Genomic DNA, 23,784 nt, shown 5'->3' with positions numbered 1-23,784 from the left:
GATTTATCTGAGGGGTGGTCTTAGGTTACACCCCTTCTGTGATGTATGTATGATGTTTCTGGGAGTGGTCTTGATCTACAGGGTGGCAATTTCAAAAGCCTTTATAAGGCCTTTATAAGAGGAGGGACCCATTTTTCTGGGTTCCTCCTCTCTCCTGCGGGTGAGGGGAGCACCCTGTTGCAACAGATCAATAAAGGCCAAGCCTACAGGCTGCTGTTTTGCTCCAAGTTATCCTGGTTGGTGTCTTTGTTTTTGTCCAAGGGAGCCCTCGGATTTTCCCGTTAACAGTCCTATAGATTTTCTCACTTATTTTTCCCTCCCCTCCCCCCTCAGTTGTTGAAAGATCCAGATGGTTTGCAGTCTCATTTGAAGAGTCCAGCTGCATGAATATCTTTAGCTGAAGGACAAGGATATTAGCAAGAGCGCTGAGGCATCTCTAAAAGGTTGATAGTGAAAGAGAGAGAAGAGAAGAGGCACAACAAGGCCAGTCCCTGTGGGAAGAAAAAAGCTGTGACGCAAGAGATTGTGGCTGGTGCTAAAGCTGGTCATGGAACCCGAAATCAAAATGGAGCAGAGCTGGAGCCCTGAATTTGGAGAGCAAAGATCAATTTGTCCAAAAACAGGGAGGCTCAAGGAAGTTCTTGTGGAAGCCCAACAAAATGTGAAACAGGAGCCAATCGATGAGCCATCAAGGAACTGGGACGCCCAGTTGCAGGAGTTTTTGGAGATGCTACAGGATTCCCATTCTGGAGAGGGAAACCCACAAGTGCCTGAGACAAGGGATTGGGACAATCCCAAAGTATTGCAGGTTACTTCTGAGGGAGTGACAGGTGACCACAGCTGGCCCAGAGCATTGTGGGCTTCCCAAATCCAGCCACGTCTTACTGGGAAAGCGCAAGAGGACCATGAGACCAATCTGGGTGCCACTCCCAGTGGGAAGGAGAAGGCAAGAACTCCGTCTGGAGATGGTGCCGAGATGGAGAGGCAGCGCCGGTGTTTTCGTGAGCTCTGCTACGAAGAGGCCGATGGGCCTTTCAAGCTTTGCAGGCAGCTCCAAGAGTGTTGCCATCAGTGGCTGAAGCCAGAGAGACACACCAAGGAGCAGATCCTGGAGCTGGTGACCCTGGAGCAGTTCCTGGCTGTCCTGCCCTCGGAGATGCAGAGCTGGGTGAGAGAACGTAACCCAGGGAACTGTGCCTGGGCAGTGACCCTGGCGGAGGAATTCCTTCTGAGTCAGAAGGAGGTCAACAGCTGGGAAGTGCAGGTAAGGTGATGTTTCCAAAGTTGTGTCACATCCACAGCATACATTTGTTGCACGTGTGGATCCTATGGCTTCCTCCAAAGTGTCTTGGGAACTGTAGTTTATTAAGGGTGCTGTGTGTTGTAGCTCTGTGAGGGGTAAACTACAGTTCCCAGAACTCAATGGGGAGAAGCCATTTGCTTTAAATGTGTACTGCAGGCATCCGAAACATGCCTGAATTGGGTTTCAAAAATGGTGCCCTTGAACCACTCTTGGGTCTTGAGTTGCTATGACTATTATTATTATCATTATTATCATCATTATTAAAACTTATTATCAGTGTGTTATAATAATAATAATAATAATAATAATAATAATTAATAATATCTTTATTGTCATTGCCCCCTCTCGGGGACAACGAAATTACTTGGCTGCTCCATCCACCCAGGTAGGGCACTCCACTCAAAATCAGAACAACTATAAAAACACTAATTAAAACAATACAGTATAATACAGCAAGGAAGATTAGATGACTTTCAAAGTCCAGGTTTCCCATTCAGGGCCGAGATCGCTCTGGAGAAGAAGCTGTTCTTGAGACAGCTCGTTCTTGTCTTCATCGTCCTGTATCTCCGTCCCGACGGCAGTGACCAGGATGCCAATTGTTGTTGTTGTTTTGCCAATGCAACCCAAAGCGGCGTACCACAATGTTTGTAAGCACAAAGCCCCAGTTGGGCACCCAGCCACCTTGACAAAGCCAGTGTCAAGGCAGGAGTGGGGATCAAGTCAGCAGTAACTCACAAAGTGTCAGTGAAATTCACTCTTTATTCAAAGAAACAAAGCAGCTCAGGCCTAGTGATCACAGCAATTCTTCCCAGTCCAACTTGACCCAATGAGGCAGTTGTGAGGAACCTGAGACTCCTTCCTCTTGTCTCCCTTTGCTCCACCCTCTTCATTCCCCTTTGTGTTCTGGGAGACTAGGGGGCTCATATTATGTCCTTACATTCTTGTGACAGGTTGTGATAATATCAAGTCCTTGTAATAAGTAACATTTATCGCCAACCTCTAAACACAATTTTGCCTGCGCTGTGACTTGCTTTTGAACTGACTCTTCTCCCCTCCATCTTCCCCACTGGCAGATCACAGGGATGTCAGAAAAGGAGCTTGTAAATGCCCACAAGGCAGAACAGGCTCTGCCGGGCACGGTGAAGATGCAGCTTTCCACAAGGCCAAAGCAGGGGGACAAGCAGAGTGTGAGCTTATTGGGTGAGTCCCTCTGGGGTCTTTCTCTTCGAATACCTCAGGGACTCCTGAATTTCCAGCTTTGTTGCTTTCCACCACCTAAAATGGAAGGCTCGTCTTCCCAGGTCACCTTCAAGCTCTGTGGGTTTGGGGGCCTAACTGGCCATTGCCTGCTAAGTAGTGGTCCTGCTCAATCATGGGGCAGATTAATCATTTTTGCAAAGGGGGCAGAAGCACCGAGAGGGAAGCTTGTCAGTCTAGACCAGGGGTGGGTGCTGAGCTTCCCTGTTTGGCCGACAGGTCCATTTTTAAAATTGCATCTGTAATTCAAAAAAATTCAGTACCTATATATGCAATTCAGAAACACACAGATCGATAGATTTAGAACTGGAAAATGTGCAAAAGGAACTTCAAAAATGATCACCTCCTCTAGAATAAAAGGTTCCATATTTGTTAGAAATTGATCTCTTATTGTGGTGACACCTAGACGTTGGAACTCCCTGCCTGTTGACATTAGGCAGGCATACCCTTTTTGACTCCTGTTAAAACATTTTTTGTTTATAGACAACCCTAGTAAGATATTAGAATGCTGGTGTGTTTTTGGTTTATTGCTGGTTTTAATTTTCTGAGCATTTTAATTGTTTTTAGTGCAATCTTACTGTTTTATAATTTTTTAAAAACTGTTTTGGGGTTCTCTAAAATCAAACGGCTTATAAATTTTGGGAACTAGTTAATTTGGTGGGGAAAACATAGTACAGTGGTAGCTCACAAGACGAATGCCACGTAAGACAAAAAACTCGCAAGACGAAAGAGTTTTTCGTTTTTTGAGTTGCTTCGCAAGACGAATTTCCCTATGGGCTTGCTTTGCAAGACGAAAACGTCTTGCAAGTTTGTTTCCTTTTTCTTAAAACCGTTAATACCCAGGGTGCATTGCTTGAAGAGGTGCAGTTGCAACTTGACTTCGAGGAGCAACTCATAGCACGCGGTGTGGTAGCCTTTTTTGAGGTTTTTGAAGACTTTGGTGATTTTTGAAGCTTTTCCAAAACTTCTTTTGCAGCCTTTTGGTAAGTTAAACTTTTAAAACTTTTGGGGGGGGGTTGGATTTTGGGTTGGGGTGTTTGGAATTCAAGGACTTGGTGTTGGGGAGGGGTTTGCAAGAATCTGGAAGCTTGTTTTTTTTCCTGCATTTTTATGATTTTTTGTGACCATTGGGGCACTCTGCTGTTGTTAAAAAAAAGATTTCTGAGTTTGGATTTCTGTGTGGTGGGTGGCTGGGAGAATAGTTGAGAAGGGGTTTGCAAGAATCTGGAAGCTTGTGTGTTTTCTAGGAGATTTGGTGCTTTTGAATTTTTTTGATGTGAAGCACTGATTATTATTATTATTTTGGGGTTTGCGAAGGTAGGAGCTGTGCTGCCATGGGGCCCAAGAAGACTGCTGCTGCAGAGGCCGGCGAGAGGAAGAAGGAGAAGATGACGCTGGAAATGAAGAAGGAGATCATCCGGAAGCACGACGGTGGAATGCGTGTGACAGACCTCTCCAGGGTGTACGGGAGGAATCCATCGACCATCGCGACCATCCTGAAGATGAGGGAGAAGATCCTGGCGACTGATGTAGCCAAGGGAGTCACCAGGATCGTGAAGAACCGCCCAGCTGTTCTGGAGGAGGTGGAGAAGTTGCTGCTCATCTGGTTAGAAGAGAAGCAGCGTGCAGGGGACACAGTGACTGAGGCCGTCATTTGTAAGAAGGCCAAGGCCTTGCACGCAGACCTCGTCTGGCAACAGCCAGGAACCTCAGGCGAGCCAGAAGTCTTCAAGGCAAGCAGAGGCTGGTTTGACCGGTTCAAGATGAGATCTGGAATCCACAGTGTGGTCAGGTATGGAGAGGCTGCCAGTTCTGATGTTTCTGCAGCTGAAGACTTTGCAGCGGAGTTCCTGGAGGTTGTGACGATGGAGGGCTACGTTCCACAGCAGGTCTTCAACTGCGACGAGACCGGGCTGTTTTGGAAGAGGATGCCCAAAAGGACTTTCATCACTCAGGAGGAGGCCACATTGCCTGGCCAGAAGCCCATGAAGGACCGTCTGACCCTGCTCTTCTGTGCCAACGCAAGCGGCGACCTGAAGATCAAGCCCCTGCTGGTGTACCACTCGGAGAACCCACAGGCCTTCAAGAAACACAAGGTCGACAAGGAGCAGCTGAGTGTCATGTGGCGATCCAACAGTAAGGCTTGGGTCACACGTGTGCTGTTTGTGGACTGGGTCAATCTTGCTTTTGGCCCTGCTGTCAAACAGTACCTGCTGGACAACAACCTGCCGCTGAAGGCTTTGCTTCTGATGGACAATGCTCCTGCTCATCCTAAAGGCCTTGAGGAGGACTTGTTGGAGGAGTTCAGCTTCATCAACATCATGTTCCTGCCGCCTAACACCACGCCACTGCTCCAGCCGATGGATCAGCAGCTCATCGCCAATTTCAAAAAACTCTACACCAAGGAGCTTTTCAGGCGATGCTTCGAGGTGACTGATTGCACCAACATCACCCTGTGGGAATTCTGGAAGGACCACTTCGACATCGTCACCTGCTTGAAGATGATCACCACGGCCTGGGACGGGATCAGCCAGAGAACTTTGAATTGCGCTTGGCGCAGCCTGTGGCCGGACTGTGTGGCACCAAGTGACTCTGATGCACCAGAGTCAACAGTGGTGCAGGACATTGTTTCCTTGGGGAGGGCCATGGGCCTGGAGGTCACAGAGGAGGACGTCAGCGAGCTGGTGGAGGAGCACGACCACGAGCTGACCACCCAGGAGCTGGTCGAACTGCAGGCAGAGGCTGTGCAGGAACAGGCTTCGCTGGAAGAGGAGGAAGCAACTGAGGAACGGCTGTCCTTCAAAGAACTGAGGGACATTTGCCGGAAGTGGAAAGATGTGCAGGCTTTTGCACAGCGGCACCACCCTGACAAGGACCTGACACGTGACCTTGCAAACATTTTTGATAAGAGGGTCATGTCGTCTTTCAGGGAGGTGCTGAAAAGGCGGGTGAAGCAGCAGACCATGGACAGGTTCTTCAGCAAGAAGCAAAGAGTGGAAGAGGAACCTTCTTCGAGTTGTCCCCCAGAGTCTTAGAAAATGTATGTACAGTACTGTACACTTTGGTGATTTTTAAATGCTTTTCTGTCATGTTTAGAAACTTAAATTATTGTTCCTTATTCTTGTATCTCAAGGGCTGTCATATAGAATATGGAGCAAGCTGGTTTTCTCCAGCTCTGGATGATTAGGACTCAAACCAACGGCTTCGTGTTACGAGGAAGGAGATTCTGACTAAACATCAGGAAGAGCTTTCTGATGGTAAGAGCTGTTTGACAGTGGAATGGTCTCCCTCAGGAGGTGGTGGACTCTGGGGTGCACATGTGCTATGTCCAGTTGGTGTCATGATGGTGGCACCCGCCCTTATTCTGGTAGGAAGTGCTTGGTGGGGGCCAAAAAATGAGGGGGGCGAGGAGAGACCGTTGAGTTGGAACGAGGACTCTTGGGGGGACAGCCACAAAGTCCATTGAGTGCTACCTCACAAGGTAGCCCTAAAGGGGAAATGAGGACAGGAAAAACCACGGACCTACTTTATCTCATAGAATCATAGAGTTGGAAGAGACCACAAGGGCCATCGAGTCCAACCCCCTGCCAAGCAGGAAACACCATCAGAGTACTCCTGACATATAGTTGTCAAGCCTCTGCTTAAAGACCTCCAAAGAAGGAGACTCCACCACACTCCTTGGCAGCAAATTCCACTGTCGAACAGCTCTTACTGTCAGGAAGTTCTTCCTAATTTTTAGGTGGAATCTTCTTTCTTGTAGTTTGGATCCATTGCTCCGTGTCCGCTTCTCTGGAGCAGCAGAAAACAACCTTTCTCCCTCCTCTATGTGACATCCTTTTATATATTTGAACATGGCTATCATATCACCCCTTAACCTCCTCTTCTCCAGGCTAAACATGCCCAGCTCCCTTAGCCGTTCCTCATAAGGCATCGTTTCCAGGCCTTTGACCATTTTGGTTGCCCTCCTCTGGACACGTTCCAGTTTGTCAGTGTCCTTCTTGAACTGTGGTGCCCAGAACTGGACACAGTACTCCAGGTGAGGTCTGACCAGAGCAGAATACAGTGGCACTATTACTTCCCTTGATCTAGATGCTATACTCCTATTGATGCAGCCCAGAATTGCATTGACTCTTTTAGCTGCCGCATCACACTGTTGGCTCATGTCAAGTTTGTGGTCAACCAAGACTCCTAGATCCTTTTCACATGTACTGCTCTCAAGCCAGGTGTCACCCATCTTGTATTTGTGCCTCTCATTTTTTTTGCCCAAGTGCAATACTTTACATTTCTCCCTGTTAAAATTCATCTTGTTTGTTTTGGCCCAGTTCTCTAATCTGTCAAGGTTGTTTTGAAGTGTGATCCTGTCCTCTGGGGTGTTAGCCACCCCTCCCAGTTTGGTTTCATCTGCAAATTTGATCAGGATGCCCTTGAGTCCATCATCCAAGTCGTTGATAAAGATGTTGAATAAGACCGGGCCCAAGACAGAACCCCGTGGCACCCCACTAGTCACTCTTCTCCAGGATGAAGAGGAACCATTGATGAGCACCCTTTGGGTTCGGTCAGTCAGCCAGTTACAAATCCACTGAGTGGTAGCATAGTCAAGTCCGCATTTTACCAGCTTCTTTACAAGAATATCATGGGGCACCTTGTCAAATGCCTTGCTGAAATCAAGGTAGACTACATCCACTGCGTTCCCTTCATCTACCAGGCTTGTAATTCTGTCAAAAAATGAGATCAGGTTAGTCTGACATGACTTACTTTTCAGAAATCCATGCTGACTATTGGTGATCACAGTATTCCTTTCTAGGTGCTCACAGACTGTTTGCTTAATGATCTGCTCCAGAATCTTCCCTGGTATTGATGTCAGACTGACTGGGCGGTAATTATTTGGGTCCTCTCTTTCCCTCTTTTTGAAAATAGGGACAACATTTGCCCTCCTCCAGTCTGCCGGGACTTCGCCTGTTCTCCAGGAATTCTCAAAGATGACTGCCAGTGGTTCTGAGATCACATCTGCCAGTCCTTTTAATACTCTTGGATGCAGTTCATCTGGCCCTGGAGACTTGAATACATCTAGACTAGCCAAGTATTCTTGTACTATCTCCTTAATTATTCTGGGCTGTGTTTCCTCTGCTGAATCATTTGCTCCAAATTCTTCAGGTCGGGCATTGTTTTCTTTATCGGAGAAGACTGAGGCAAAGAAGGCATTGAGGAGTTCAGCCCTTTCTGTGTCCCCTGTTTGCATTTCACCATCTTCTCCTCTGAGTGACCCCACTGTTTCTTTGTTCTTCCTTTTGCTACGAACATACCCATAAAAGCCCTTTTTGTTGCTTTTAACCTCTCTAGCAAGCCTGAGTTCATTCTGTGCTTTAGCTTTTCTGACTTTGTGTCTACACGTGCTGGCTATTTGTTTGAATTCCTCTTTGATGGTTTCCCCCCTTTTCCATTTTTTGTACACATCTTTTTTTAAATCTTAACTCAGTTAAAAGTTCTTTAGATAGCCACCCTGGCTTCTTTAGGCACCTTCCATGTTTCCGTCTCATTGGTATCGCCTGAAGTTGTGCTTTTACTACTCCCTCTTAACAAACTCCCAGCCATCATGAACTCCCTTTCCTTTTAGTATTACTGTCCATGGGATCTCACCCAGCACTTCCCTAAGTTTTATGAAGTCGGCTTTCTTAAAGTCAAGAAATTGAGTCCTAGTATGCTTGGCTGCTCCTTTCCGCTGTATAGTAAACTTCAGAAGAGCATGATCACTCGCGCCTAATGATCCTTCCACTTCTACCCCACTAACCAGGTCATCAACATTGGTTAGGACCAGATCTAAAATGGCTGTTCCTCTTGTTGCTTCTCCCACTTTCTGGACAACCAAGTTGTCTGCAAGGCCAGTGAGGAATCTGTTTGACCTTATGCTCTTGGCTGAGTTTGACATCCAGCAAATATCCGGGCAATTGAAGTCCCCCATTACTACTATCTCCTTTCCTTTTGCATGCTTGGCCATCTGTTCCAGGAAGGCATCATCTATGTCCTCCGTTTGGCTTGGGGGTCTATAGTAAACTCCCACTATGAGGTCCCTGTTATTCTTCTCTCCCTTAATTTTGACCCAAATGCTCTCACTTTGGCTTTGAGGTTCTAAATCTTGGATCTCTTCACAGGTATACACATCCCTGACATATAACGCCACTCCTCCTCCTTTCTTGTCTGGTCTGTTTCTCTGAAACAGATTGTAACCCTCCATTATTACATTCCAGTCGTGGGACTTATCCCACCAGGTTTCAGTGATGCCTATTATGTCATATTTAGTTTGCTGTACCAAGAGCTCAAGCTCATCTTGTTTATTACCCATGCTTTGCGCATTAGTGTACAGACATTGAAGTCCATTAATCATTCCCCCGTGTCTCTTATTTAAGGATTTTTTCCTCCCATCACTAGGTCTGCGTGCTGTTTGCTCCATTCGGTCTATGACATTTGGATGATCATCTTCATCAATTGATAGACTCCTACCTTCAGGAGCACTGTCTCCCTCCCCCACATTAGTCAGTTTAAAGCCCTCCTGATGAGGTTTCTGAGATTTTTGGCAAAAACATTCCTCCCAACCGTTGTGAGGTGCAGCCCATCGCTTGCCAGAAGTCCATCTTCAAGAAACTGCAGTCTGTGATCTAAGAATCCAAACTGTTCCTGTTTACACCATTTGCGAAGCCAGCTGTTCAATTCCACTATTTTTCTCTCTCTCCCTGGGCTACGTCATTCAACTGGGAGGACAGATGAGATGACAATTTGTGCATTTAATTGCTTCAATTTCCTGCCCAGAGCCTCATAGTCTCTTTTGATCTTCTGGAGGCTATTGCTTGCAGTGTCATTGGTTCCCACATGAACCAAGAGGAAGGGGTATTTGTCCTTGCAGTTGTTCAGTTACATCTTGGATCTTAGCCCCGGGGAGACAGCACACTTCCCGAGACATCTTGTCAGGCCCACAGATCACTGCTTCTATTCCCCTCAGTAGGGAATCCCCTATCACCACTACACGCCTCCTCTTAGGTTTAGTTGGGGTTCTTCCGTGAGCTGTCCGTTCCAAGGTCGCCTGCACGTTCCCTGAGGACTGACTTTGCTGCTCGTCTTCATATACCTGATCGACTGTAATGAGGGAGAGATCCTCAAATGGAGTCTGCTCTTCATCTTCCATGCTAGGGGAGAGGACCTCAAAGCGATTGTGTATTTCTAAACAATCAGAGCGAACCCTGGGCTTCCTACTTCTTTGAGTCACGTTTCTCCATATATCTGGCTCCTGTGTTGGTGAACTAGCCTCCTTCTCAGGGGAGTCCCCTGTCTCCTCCTTGGTGGAGACGGTGTGCTCTGTTGCTTCCAAGAAGAGCTCCAGCTCTCTAATTCTTTGGAGCGTAGCTACACATTCCTCCAGTTGCTGGACTTTGTCTTTTAAGAGGGCAATCAAAATGCAATTGCTGCAGGTAAAGCTGCCTGCAACCTTTGGCAAGATGGCAAACATTGTGCAGGAACCGCAGGCCACTGCAGCTGTTCTCTCACTCTCCATCTTGAGAATGTGTCGTTGGGGGTGTCTACAGCGGTCCTCCATCATAAGAAGCGTGCAGACAGAAGAAATAACTCCCCCCCCCAAAAAAAACCCTAGGTCTCCCCCAACAAACGTTTGAGACTAGCTCCCCTAAATCTAAAAGATGGACCAAACTGCGTGCGCCGCTAGGCGTGCGCCGCTGCCCTGCAAGCTCTGATAAGCTCCTCCCACAGCTAATGACCTACCTCAACAGAAACCCTGCCCCCTCTGACCTTTGCACAGGAAGAGCAGCTAATCAGCCACAAAGAAACACACACAGGAGTAAACCCTTTTTGCTCCTTCTTCAGCTGCTGCCCTGCAAGCTCTGAATCTCCCTAGAGAAAATGTGAGGTATAAATGTTACAATAAATAAAAAATATTGGCATGTGGGTAACCCGACTGAGAGGAGTTAACAATGACCTTTGGGTGTTGTAAAATGTTTTCAGATATTTAAACTGCTTTTAAATAGCTTAAATATGTTTTGTTTTGTGTTCCTTGGCTACTCATAGGTTTGCCACCATGGGCTCTTTTGGGAGGAAGAAGGGTGGGAATCAATTGATATTTATTAAGGATTGGAAAATTACTGTGGGGTTTTTGCATGAAAGAGACAGTCAACATGCAATATCTGGATCTGAAGATTGAAAATAATATTGGCTTATAGAAAATAGAATGATTGGATGTCTATTTGAGTGAACAAGTTGTTATATTTACTTGACAGAGAATCAGAAGTCTTTCCATCTTTTTCTATTTCTCCCATTTTCTTTTTCTTCTGTTTCTTTTTTCCCTTCTCCCTGCTCCTATTTCTTTTTAGATTAGATTTTAAAAAAATATTTCTTTTATTCAGGTATAGGAATATACTTTGCACTGTGTATAAACTTTTGTATATCTTTGGATGAGTATCAATAAAAATAAAATGTGGAAAAAAGGAACCAGTAGTGTTGTCCATAATCTGCCCAGCCCCATATCTTACTCTTAGGTGGATTTGTAGCTGGTTGAGGGACTGACCGCAAAGAGTACTCATTAATGGTTCCTCATCCTGGAAAAAAGTGACAAGTGGGGTGCTGCAGGGTCCTGGGCCCGTTGTTTTCCAACGTCTTTATAAACAACTTGGGTGAAGGTATTTGAAGGGATGCTGATTACATTTGCAGGTAACACCAAACTGGGAGAAATAGTTAATGCCACAGAATACTATATCTGGATTCAGGATGACATTAACAGATTGGAGAACTGGGCCCCAGTACAGTGGTACCTCAGGTTAAGAACTTAATTCGTTCTGGATGTCCGTTCTTAACCTGAAAACGTTCTTAACCTGAGGTACCACTTTAGCCAATGGGGCCTCCCACTGCCACCATGCCACCGCCGTGCGATTTCTGTTCTCACCCTGAAGCAAAGTTCTTAACCCGAGGTACTATTTCTGGGTTAGCGGAGTCTGTAACCTGAAGCATCTGTTATCCGAGGTACCACTGTAACAGAATGAATTTCCATATGGAGAAATGTCTGGTTCTACACTTAGGCAGGAATAGCGCAAATTTAAGATGGAGGACACCTGACTTGCCAGTGGTACATGTGAAAAGGATCCAGGAGTCCTAGCAAACAACAAGCTTAACATGAGTCAACAGTGTGATGCAGCAGCACAAAAATCTAATCCTACACAGCCACACAAGTGTTCAGTCTTTTGGAAAAGTTTTCTGACATGTCCCTTATCTTAAATTGTATGAAAGGACCCATGCAGGAGAGAAGCCATACCTTGCATTGCATGAGAGATTTCACACAGGTCCCCAGACTGCGGGAGAACGTTTGATAGGAATTCCAACCTTCTCATCCATATGAGAATACACACAAGGCTGCCTAGTTCCATAGTTCTCCATAGAAGAACTATGGAGAAAGAACTGGAAATTTACAGCCTGTGAAGTATTGAGGGAAAATCTAATCAAGATGTTTTATAGATGGTACTTAACACCTACCAAAATAGCTAAAATGTTATAAGACAAAAACAAATCTGTGCTGGAGGTGTGGTAAAACAGAGGGGACACTTATACATGTTTGGTGGACCTGTGAAAAAATCAAAAGCTTCTGGAATATAGTATATGATGAGCTTAAAAAAATGTTTCAGCATAACTTTATGAAAAATACAGAAGCTTTTCTACTAGGGATAACAGACACAGGTATAGCAAGAGAAGATCAGAAAATATTCCTCTATGCCACAGGAGCAGCAAGGATCCTAATTACTAAAAACTGGAAAAAAGAGATTGTGCCAACAAAAAAGGAGTGGCAAGACAAACTGTTAAGAGTATATTGAACTGGCTAGATTAACAGAGGCAATTAGAGACCACACTAGACAAGAGTTTCAAAAAGCATGAGGAAAACGCAGAGAATACTTCACAAAACAGTGCCCTAAAATACCTACCTGGACTTGTTTCGATTAATGTCTGCAGGAGACTTTGTGGATATTTACGTTATAATTAGAAAAATCTTAATAATTATTCATAAAGGAAACAGCTTATAAGAAACAAGGAGGTCAGATACAGGATAAAGGAAATCTTTTATTTGGTTGTTTGTATTGTTGTATGTTATGTTTATTGTATTTCAGTACTGGGGGAGTGGGGGTTTATGTTACGTTGTAAATAAAATTTCCAATAAAAATTAAAAAATATATATGAGAATACACACAAGGCTGAAACTGTTCATACTGTGGGAAAAGTTTTACCTCAAACTCCATTCTCCTTTGACACCAGAAAATTCACATGAGAACGGATGGAGATAAAGTTGTTGTACTGGACTGGAAGATTAATATTATTAATATTTAGTGATATTAACAATTGAAGAGCCCCCTTTTGGACTTTTTGCCCTCCTTGGCTCCTGGGAGCTGAAGACCTTGTGAATGTGGGCTTTTCTGCTCAAAGTTCAGTGGATTGACACAGGAAAGGCTGGTCTTCAGCTGGAGGGTGGGAACCAAGACACAGCACAGTTTCTGTAGTGTAGTGGTTATCACGTTCGCCTCACACGCGAAAGGTCCCTGGTTCGAAACCAGGCAGAAACAGTTTTATTCTTTATTTGTTGAGCTTGTTTTCAGTTGCTCCTCTAGATGGCGCTCACAGCATCCAACAGCAAGAAGGCAAAGAAAGTAGAATACAATTGAATAAGCAATTATTATTTAGTGCAGAAACAAGCCTGCTGACCGAAAGTAAAACATATGTGAATTGTTCCATTCATTTGTACCTGTGGCCCCACCCACCACTGGCAAGGACATCTGAAATATATTCACAGAAGCTTGTGGAAAACTTGGCCTATCACTCAAAATAAAAAAAAAAAAAACAAATACTGCACCAACAAGCACAAAACAACCCCTCTGCAGCACCATAAATCCCTCTCAATGGTGTAACGTTGGAAAGTGTTGATCACTTCTCCTACCTTTCCACAAGGGAGGGCCGATATTGATGCTGAAATCCAGCATCGCCTGAGCCCTGCAAGTGCAGCTTTCTCCTGACTGAAACACAGAGTGTTTGAGGACTGGAACATTCGCAGAGAAACCAAAATGCTTGTTTACAAAGCTGTTATACTACCAACTTTACTGTACGCTTCTGAAACATGGACCACTTATAAACTCCATCTCCAACTTCTCAAAAGATTACATCAACGGTGTCTCCGTAAAATTTTACACATCACTTGGGAAGACAGGCGAACTAATGCCAGTGTACTGGAAGAAGCAAAGATCCCCAGTGTTGAAGCAATGATTCTTCAACATCAATTTTGTAGGACTGGTCATGTTGTTCAGATGCCTTACTATCATCTTCCAAAGCAACTACTCTTATTCCGAACTTAAAAATGGAAAGTGTAATGCTGGTGGTCAACAAAAGAGGTTTAAAGATTCTCTCAAGGCAAGTCTTTTAAAATGTAGTATAAAACCAACAGTTGGGAAACACTGGCCTGCGAGTGCTCCAGTTGGAGAAGAGACTTTACCAAAGGTGTCATGGACTTTGAAGATGCTCAAACTCAGAACGACAGGAAGAAACACGCTAAGAGGAAGGCATGTTTGGCAAATTCTCACCATAATCAAGTTATGCCCGGAAACCTATGTACGCACATTGGAAGGATGTGTGGGTCCAGAACTGGCCTCCACAGTCACTTACGGACACACCATTAAGACTGTGTTCATGGAAGACAATCTTACTTGGCTACGAGTGATCGCCAAAGAAAAATAAGAAGAAGATAGAAGAGGGGGTATCTTCCTGCATTTGTTGAACAAAGCAAATTCTCATTTTAAAAAAGTGATTAAAAGTGTGTCAACCAACCCAAGTTGGTCATTTTGAATGGGCATCTTAAGAAGTGTGTGTGTGTGTGAGAGAGAGAGAGAGAGAGAGCGCAAGCCTTAAAGCAGAGTCACCCCAAATGCAATCACTATGAAAGGAACACACTTTTTGCAAACTTAAAGTAACTGCAGGCTCTTTAAGGTACCCATCGCTCCGCTCCTTTGACTGTTAGCGGGACGCAGCTCTCAGCCGCCCAGCCGCGCGCACTCGAAGGGGTTAAGGCCGCGGAGCTCTGAATCCTAGAGCGGCCACGGTCACGTGAGCGGAGGAGATGCCAAAATGAAGGCTCTTTCTTTCCGGTCCTCTCCCTGGGATAAGAGAAGCTTCTTTCATTCTCTGCTCGGTCTCTGCAGCTTGGGAAGGACTGAGGGGGTTGCAAATCCCCAGCGAGTCAAATGCAGAGGACTAGAAAGACAGGTGAGCGAGAGAGGCACTGGGGAGAGAGTGCAGGGTTTTGCCAGGTGGCTTTTATTTCTGTTTTTTAAAATTGCCCTTTCTTCTTTCGCTATCTTGGTTACCTGGAAGCCCTGCTATAGGACGAAAATTCATACGAGGGAGATTTTTTTTTTTTTTTGTATATGCGCCGCTGCAAAGGAGCAATACAACTTAAAACATAAATAAAATACTTTTGAAACATTTTAAAGCACGAAGAGTATCTAAACAGCATCTAAAGAGATTTTAAAACAATAGCATGTCCTCTCAGCTAATACAGTTCCTGGCAAGCTTTATAATACAGTGGTATCTTGGGTTACAGACGCTTCAGGTTACAGACTCCACTAACCCAGAAATAGTACCTTGAGTTAAGAACTTTGCTTCAGGATGAGAACAGAAATCATGCTCTGGCGGCGCGGCAGCAGCAGGAGGCCCCATTAGCTAAAGTGGTGCTTCAGGTTAAGAACAGTTTCAGGTTAAGAACGGACCTCAGGTTAAGAACAGAATGAATTAAGTACTTAACCCGAGGTACTACTGTATGTTTTACCCATCAGATGCCTGGGGGATCAGGACTGTTTTAAAATTCCTCCTGAAAGTTACTGATTTGTGGTGGGGGAGAGATGCACCTCACCAGGGAGAGCATTCCAAAAGGAAGGACATATCACTGAGAATGCTGGATGACATGGATGTTTTGGGAGAATGTTAGACTAGGAGGGCCATTGGCCTCATCCAGCAGCTGCGTGTTTATCTTTCCTGGTGCTACTATCTGAATTATGAGATGCTGGGGATTGAACCCAAGATCTTCTTCATGCAAGGAATGTGCTCTAGCACTGCGCTCTAGCTGCTCCCCATGATAGATAGAGGCTGCAGGGAATTGTCCTGGTCTACAGCACCTGCAATGCTCCCTGTACTTATAACTGTCATTATCAGAAATGTACCATGAAGGTTTCCATCACCTTGATTGTGAGCACAGCAGGTTAATGGAAGTGGATGGGAGGGGAAGGTAACACTTAACGTATATTTAGTATTTTTGTAGGAGTGGGAAGGTTGTTTGCTTGAAAATCGGATCAGAATTTTGGGGGTTGAGGAAGAAACTAACTGCATGACTGCATTGCATTCATTAAGAGATTCCCATGCATTCTCACCCGCATTACAGTAGGTTGTCTTATTTTCCTTCTATGTACATTTCTTCCATAGTGGCAGAAGGCTATTATAAAGAACACTTGACTCCCTCAAGTTGCTGAAAGGCTCAGATGCTTTGCTGTGTCACTTTGAGCTGATGGATCTTCAAGGATTTAGCAAGAGTGCTGAGGCATCCCTCAAGGGTTGGTGCTGAAAGAGAGAGCATCAAATAGTGCAACGAGGACAGTCCCACAGGAGGAGACAACTGTGACACAAGAGACAGTGACTGGTGGACCTCTGCTAAAGCATGGAACCTGAAATCAAAATGGAGGAGCAGAACGTGGCAGGTCCCGACCCAGGAGAGGGGAAGGGAGGGCAGGCTCTTCCAGAAATGATCAAGGAAGCTCTCTCTGAGAAAACTGAGCAAAATGTGAAACAGGAACCAGATGAAGGGCCATCAAGGAATTGGGATGCCCAGTTGCAGGAGTTCCTCAATACACTACAGGCCACATATTCAGAAGGGGGAAACCCACAAGTACCTGAGCTGAGGCAATGGTGTGGTCCTAAAACATCTCAATTACTCTCCCAAAGAAAACTGGATCCCCAAAAGTGGCCCAGATCTTTGTGTGCTTCCCAAATCCAGCCACGACTCATTGGGGAAGCGCAAGAGGACCATGAGACCGATCTGGATGCAGCTTGCAGTGGGAAGCAGAAGGCAAGAACTCTGTCTGGGGATGTTGCCGGGGTGGAGAGGCAGCGCCGGTGTTTTCGTGAGCTCTGCTATCAAGAGGCTGATGGGCCTCGCAAGCTTTGCAGGCAGCTCCAGGCGCTTTGCCATCAGTGGCTGAAGCCAGAGAGACACACCAAGGAGCAGATCCTGGAACTGGTGACCCTGGAGCAGTTCCTGGCTGTCCTGCCACTGGAGATGCAGAGCTGGGTGAGGGAACGTAACCCAGGGAGCTGTGCCCAAGCAGTGACCCTGGCAGAGGAGTTCCTTCTGAGGCAGAAAGGGGCCAACAGCTGGGGAAAGCAGGTGAGACAACTTTTCTAAACTGGTGTCTTTGAGTCACTCTTGGGTCTTCTTGTGTTCACAACCACAAAACCCTAATTGTGCACCCTGACAAGCCAGTGGCTTGGTTGCCAGCAAGAAGGAGCTATTTTAGTTTGGCATGTGAGAGTGCCTTGGAAATGGGGGGTGAGAAGTAGCCTGGTGCTGCTGCTCAGTAGCTGGAGGAGAGTAACTAGGACAGCTCCCATCATCTCTGATGAAATACAGTTTAATAGAATCCTAGAATTGTAGAGTTGGAAGGGACTCTGGAGGGCATCTAATCCAACCCCTTTGCAATTGTTTCCATCATGCATTTGGGTTGTGAGGACATGTTCTCTGCCTGATGCTTTAGTTGAGATCCCTGAATTGTTAGGGGTTGAACTAGATGACCCTCAGGGATCCTTCGAACTCTACAATTCTGTAAGTTATCCAAGAACTGCAGGCAGTCTGGCAGCGGTTTTTAATCATTGTAAGTTGCTCTTAAATGCTCTCCCTCTCTGTCTCTTTTCTACACAAGAGGTGGGATAATAAAAGTCCTTGTAAGACTTAAATATGCCTGCCTAAAACATTTTGCCTGCCTCTTATTGTCACTTTAAACTGATTCTCTTACCCTCACCTCTCCAGATCACAGAAGAAGAGTTTGTCAATCTCCCCAAGGCAAACCAGTCTCCCCAGAACACAACAGAGATGCTGCTTTTCACACAGGCTGAACAGGAGGCTGATGGGAGTGTGAACATATTGAGTAAGTCTCTCTGGGGACGGTCTCCCTGAGCACTGTGGGGTTCCTTAAGCAAGTTAGTCTCACTTTGCCTCATCAAAAATGATGGACTTGTCTTCCCATATCTAAGTCCCACCCCACAGGCCTGAGTACCATCGTAGAAATGTATTAAATTGCTAAAACTGTCCACAGATGGACTGAGCACTGGTCGTTGCCCAATCTGGCCTGTGTTAAATAAAGGGCCTATTTCTTCTGTAGGGAACAGGAGATAAAAGTGTGGAGAAGGTGGCTTGTCACCCTAATTGAGAATGATGCACTTGGACTAAGAGCGAGTCAATTTTGAACAGTATTGTAACACCTAGTTGGCTTCATGGCTGAGTGGAGATTTCATCTGGATCTTCCCAGTCCTGGCCTAGGATCTTAACCACGATGCCAACCCACAAAAGCAGGCTTTCTGATGATCTGGGTAGATGAGGAGGAATGGTGGGGACCTCCACCTGAAGAGGTGTCTGGGCAGGAGGAGGATGAAGATACTATGGACCCAGATTCGTCGTGGTGGTGAGCAGGATATACCCCAGAGGAAGAAGCAAAGAGTTGGAGGATGAGGAACTGGAGCCAGCTAGCACATGCTCTAGACCTGAACTAAGAGACAGGACTCAGATGTGGGAGAAACAGTACAGCAGACAGTGGATACTATGTCACTCGAAAGCCTGGTAGAACCCCCTCCTTCTCCGAGGACCAGGTGATCCCTTCATATCTTAGAGCTGAAGGCTAAACAGAGACAGAAATATTCTGTCACCATAGGCAGCCAGGAGGAGTTTAGAAGCTGCAAGGGGGTGGAATGGGCACTCTCAGTAACGTCTCAAGACTGAAGGCAGCATAATCCATAGTCTCTCTGTGTATTCTACTGAATTAAATTAAAGAACTACCAGAAGTTCTATGCGTCTCTGATTTCACTGGCAGCTAGCCTGGGAATCGTGGCATTCCTGATGGTTCATGCAATCTGGGTTTCTGAGGCCTTCTTCCACAAAGAAGGTGTAGATTTCTATAGTGGAACACTGAATGGGGCAGGAGGAGTTACCCATTTCCCAAGGACACCACAGAGCAGATGGAAAGAGATAAGCTATAATAATAATAATAATAATAATAATAATAATAATAATAATTTTATTTGTTTATTTGCCCCAGCCACTCTGGATGACTTGCAACAAATATAAAACGATAATAATACATAAAACATTAAAAAGCTTCCCCCTACTGGTCTACCTTCAGATGTCTTCTAAACGTTATATAGTTACTCATCTCCTTGAAATCAGATGGGGGAGCATTGAAGGTGCTTTGTGCTTTGTTACCTACTTCCTTAATTTTAGCGCAGTGCCTGATTTCTGTCTGGCTTTCTTCCAGAAGGTGGTGGGTGGCTCAGGAAAAGCGAGGATCAGAATCCTTTGCTGGAGAGACCTGAGCAACTGGAGCAACTGAAGACGTCACTGAAAACAGCCACAGAGAAGGATTTCCTGCATCAGCATGAAGCTAATGGGAACCAACATGTAGCAGAAAGGCAGAATGGAAACAACAAAGAAAATGGAATGGATCCATTTGTTCTCCAACGAAGTGTTTGCAAAGGTGCCAATGAACCCATTATCCAGCAGGATAAGGAGGAGGCAAAATATGACAAATTTGGGGAAAACTTTGTGGGAAGGTCACTCCTTACTACGCATGAGAGTGTTGATGCAGAGGAGAAGCCATACCAGTGTTGGCACTGTGGGAAAAGCTTTAGTAGCAGCTCGGATCTTGTGACGCATGAGAGGACCCATGTGGGTGAGAAACTGTACAAATGTTCCCACTGCGGCGAAAGTGAGAGAACCCACACAGGACAGAAGCCACATAAGTGCTCCCACTGTGGAAATACCTTTGGCTGGAACTCTCAAGAGGGGCTCCTTGCAGGAGAGAAGCCTTACACATGTTCTGAGTGTGGGAAAAGCTGCAGTCAGAGATCAGACCTCCTTAAACACCAGAGAACCCACACTGGCGAGAAACCTTACAAATGCTCAGCGTGTGGGAAAAACTTTAGAAACAGCTCAGGCCTCAAAGTACATCAGAGAATCCACACAGGTGAGAAGCCATATAAATGTTCGCACTGTGGGAAGTGCTTCAGTTGGAGCTCACACTTCATATCTCATGAGAGGATCCACACAGGGGTGTGCTCCTACTGCGGGAAAAGCTTTGGCCAGAAATCCGAACTCACTGAACATGAGAAGACCCATACAGCAGATGAGCTGTTTGCGTGTTATGCCTGTGGGAAAACTTTTGAAGTCAGTTTGGAACTGGTGGCACACGTGCGAACCCACAAAGAGAAGCCGTTTGAATGCTCAGTCTGTGGGAAAACCTTCAGAAACAGTTTGCAGCGCATCGCGCATCAAAAGGTCCACACAGGAGAGAAGCAGCATAAATGTTCCCACTGTGGGAAAAGCTTTAGCCAGAGACAGAGCCTTATTATTCATGAGAGAATCCATACAGGAGAGAAGCCGCACAAGTGCTTAGTCTGTGGGAAAAATTTCCGAAATGTCCCGAACCTTAAATCACATGAGAGGACCCACACAGGAGAAAAACCATACAAATGCTCCCACTGCGACAAATGTTTCCGGTGGAGTTCCCACCTTGTATTGCATGAGAGAATTCACACGGGAGAGAAGCCCTACAGATGCGCAGACTGCGGGAGAACCTTTGACAGGAGGTCGAACCTTCTTGTCCATGTGAGAATCCACACAGGGCAGAGGCCATACATCTGTTCAGACTGTGGGAAAAGTTTCACCTCAAGCTCTGTTCTTCTTCGACATCAGAAAATTCACGTGGGAGAGGATGTTTGTAGGTGCTCTGAATGTGGGAAAACATTCAGGCAGCGGTCAGACCAGGCAGAGAAGGCGTCAAAATGTTCCGAGTGTGTCAGAAGCAATTACTTCAGCTCGGATCTTGTCAAACGCACACGGACATGTGTGGATGAAAAGCCATTCAAATGTTCGGTCTGTGGAAAAACTTTTAGGAACAGCTCACACCTCCTTACTCATCAGAGCGTCCACACAGGAGTTCAACCGTATCAGTGTTCAGACTGTGGGCGAAACATCATCAGGCGGCCCAATCTCCTAGCACCAATAAGTGACCAGGCAGGGCAGAAACCCTATAAATGTTCCAGCTGCAAGGAAGGTTTTAACTAGAGATCAGTTCTCATGAGAACTTGGAAAAAATTGATATTGAATCTGCTTCTTTTCACCTCCCTTAGCTTTTTCTTTCTTTCTGTACCTTTAAAAACTAAATATACCTTGTTGGGAGCCATAGAAGCTGGTGGCTTTAAATAAATAATACTCCATTAGGAGAGAAACGAGGTTTGTAGATAGCATATATGCTCTGCAGACTATGGAAACAGTTTCCTCCAAGGGATGACCTTAAAGAATTAGTTTTGTTTTTATTGACAATCACAAGGATGCAAATTGGGGGGGAACTTATGGCCCTTTAAATGTGATTGGACTACAGTTCCCATCAACCCCAGCCAGGATGGCCAATGGTGAGGCAGTTTTAGTCCAGCAAGTTCTGGAAAGCCACAGATTCCACGTCCGCACTATTAACAAAGGCAAAGCCTCCCCACTTAATCACATTGGTTTTTCCAGAACTGGGGTGTTATTGCTATGAGGAAAATATTCCTTCATATCCCAGATACAGCAGCTCTGGCAGATTCTATTAAGAACTGGGCTTTGCAAATTCATATATTCTATTACATTTTTTTATATTTTAGGATCCATTAGTGTACCATTTCACTTAGAGATTTCAGGAAGTCTTCTCCAATACCCTTTCCTAAGGCCTAGGAACTTGCTCCTTGAAACAAGCAGACGAAAAAAAGAGCAAAGCTGTGATTGTCGGAATAATTTTTTACTGATAACCATCATCATGTGAGTTGTCTGAACTTGTACAAAATGGCAGCATTCAGACACCCCTGTTCTTCCATCCTCTCTCTCTTTTTCATCAGTTGCCATAAGCATTGTTGGGCTGATTTTGCCTCAAGCATGGATGTGATTTACACTGTAATGATATTATGTGAAACAGAATGATTAAAAAACAGGCATATGATGTATGAGGTCTAAAAGGCTAGCTCCAGAAAAAGCTTTTGCTCTCACTAGAGTGCCTATTAGGACGGTGGAAGCCGAAGTTGCTTGTGGGGGTAATTCTTTTACACAACTGTTTATCAATTCTTTCCCCCCCCCCATCCCTGGTAAAGACCCCAGTGTTTGAAGTGCATTGGGATGCATATCCAGGCACCCAAAATGTTGCCACGGGGTGTGCGCCTGTCTGGTATCCCATCCAGCCATGCCCCTTTTCCAGGATACTCTATTACATCTCTTCCCACTCCCAGTTTTCCATTTTTCACCTGCAGTGGAATATCTTGCAACCTTTCCGTGCTGCGTTTGGGGTTTCCCCGCCCCAATGTTTTTGTCTGCTTCTTCCCCTGAACTTGCCGACACGTCCCTCTTGTGCAAAGATAGCATTGTTTTGGCTACATAAGGTTTTGCGCTTAGAGAGCGAGCTCCCTATTGGTGTATAGAATTTGAATAAACTTGTCTCTTGCACCTGTTGCATTTTGTCTCCCTTTTCCTGCTTTTTGGTGCTGCACTTTGAATGTGTTTTGTCCAGCAGAAGACGGACGGGAGGGTTCTCTAAGACAGCACCTGCCTTGTCTTAACAACAGAAAAGAACAAGGCAGTTGATGCAGCCACTGCAATTTCCTTCCTTTAGGCTTGATTACTTTCCTTTGAAACTGCTTTCCCTGCAATCTTTCCTTGGTGTGAATGGGAGGGTCCCTGCAGCTGTTTAGAGAAGGGCTGTAGCTCAGTGGTATAACATCTGTTTTGCATGTAGAAGTTCCCTGGTTCAATCCCTGGTACATTATTGAATTATATCGCTGCTGTAACTTGAATTTTTTATATATATAATTGTAGAAGGGACAACGTGGATCATCTTGGACAACCCCCAGCCATGCAGGACTGAAACCCACAGCCCAGAGATTAAAAGTCTAATGCTCTACTGACTGAGCTAAACTTCTATTAATAAAAAATAAAAAATATCCAGCAGCAGTAGAACAGATGAAGTGTAAAAACAGAATAGACTGCAAGCAGTAGCATCTGTTGCTGATATTAACAGCTCAGGAAGAATACTCTGGCTTCGCCTCAGTTTGAATAAATCGGCTTTTACTAAAGATTTCTGCGGGGAGGAGCATTTATAAGTTTCTAACTGATTTTTTCCAGGTCCTGCTTCAGTGAGACTGGGAGTAAAAACAGTCCAAGAAGAACTGAGTAAATGAAAAACATATAATGAAGGTGCCAAAATGACCTGTCCAGTATTAATACAGGGCTGTGGCCTGAAGGGTGCAGTCCCTTTTGTTTGCGGGAGGGTGAAGAGGGGATTTCAAAAAAATGCTTTTAAGTAAAAGTATCTCCAGCCTCCTGTCTCTGTCTTATTGTATGTCTTCATAATCCAGCTCTCCCAAGCTGCTCTTTGGGTTCCATTTGTTGTAAGCGTCGCCCGTAGCAACGGGGCCTACAGGCATTCCAGAAGCCAGACCCCTCACCAGCTTGCCTTCCCTTTGGCCTTGGTGGTAGAGGAGGGTGAAAACTCAGGATGGTGGCGGCTGGACTTGCAGCTGGGAAGCAGCCTGTGCTGCTTGGTCTGTGGTGATCATTTCCCATTAAGCAGCCAGTCATGTTGAGGAAACAGTGTTACTCAGGTTGATGTTGGGGCTGCCAGCTCTCAACCCCACGCACCCCACCAGCACTTCTGTATCGGAGACAGAAATTCAACAGGTGAAGAAGGTGGCTGCCCACAGGCAATCCTAGAAAACAGCTTTTCTTCAGGATTCCAACCAAGCCGGCCTCTGGGTGTAGATATCAACATCTAAAGAGAAAAGAAGATGTGAATTTATTCCAAGGCTTGTTTTGAGCTGGGGGTGGGGGGAGACGGTGTTATTCCAGCTTGTAGCTTTTCCCCAAA

At 45.5% G+C, this 23,784-nt stretch overlaps 1 protein-coding gene across 1 annotated transcript; it reads left to right on the top strand.

The window, feature by feature from the left end:
- Nucleotides 1-337: 337 nt before the first annotated feature.
- LOC309361215 (uncharacterized protein) lies at nucleotides 338-22,376 on the top strand. Its single transcript, XM_081896146.1, has 8 exons — nucleotides 338-1,264; nucleotides 2,377-2,503; nucleotides 3,878-4,416; nucleotides 5,335-5,580; nucleotides 5,854-5,891; nucleotides 16,292-17,018; nucleotides 17,658-17,775; nucleotides 19,156-22,376. Exons 1-8 carry the CDS (start codon nucleotides 548-550, stop codon nucleotides 20,961-20,963), a joined length of 4,320 nt encoding a protein of 1,439 aa, XP_081752272.1. The 5' UTR covers nucleotides 338-547; the 3' UTR covers nucleotides 20,964-22,376.
- The last annotated feature ends 1,408 nt before the right edge of the window (nucleotides 22,377-23,784 follow it).

The sequence above is a fragment of the Podarcis melisellensis genome (genome assembly GCF_964234715.1).
Source record: "Podarcis melisellensis genome assembly, chromosome: 2".
Classification (NCBI taxonomy): Eukaryota; Metazoa; Chordata; class Lepidosauria; order Squamata; family Lacertidae; genus Podarcis; species Podarcis melisellensis.
Note: the sequence above shows the minus strand (reverse complement) of the source record. Positions and strands in the feature narration are given on the sequence as shown.

Coding starts and splice junctions, on each gene's coding strand:
- LOC309361215 (XM_081896146.1), top strand. CDS start 548: ATGGAACCCGAAATCAAAATGGAGCAGAGCTGGAGCCCTGAATTTGGA. Junction 1,265..2,376: donor TCAACAGCTGGGAAGTGCAG/GTAAGGTGATGT, acceptor CCCCACTGGCAG/ATCACAGGGATGTCAGAAAA. Junction 17,019..17,657: donor CCAACAGCTGGGGAAAGCAG/GTGAGACAACTT, acceptor TCACCTCTCCAG/ATCACAGAAGAAGAGTTTGT.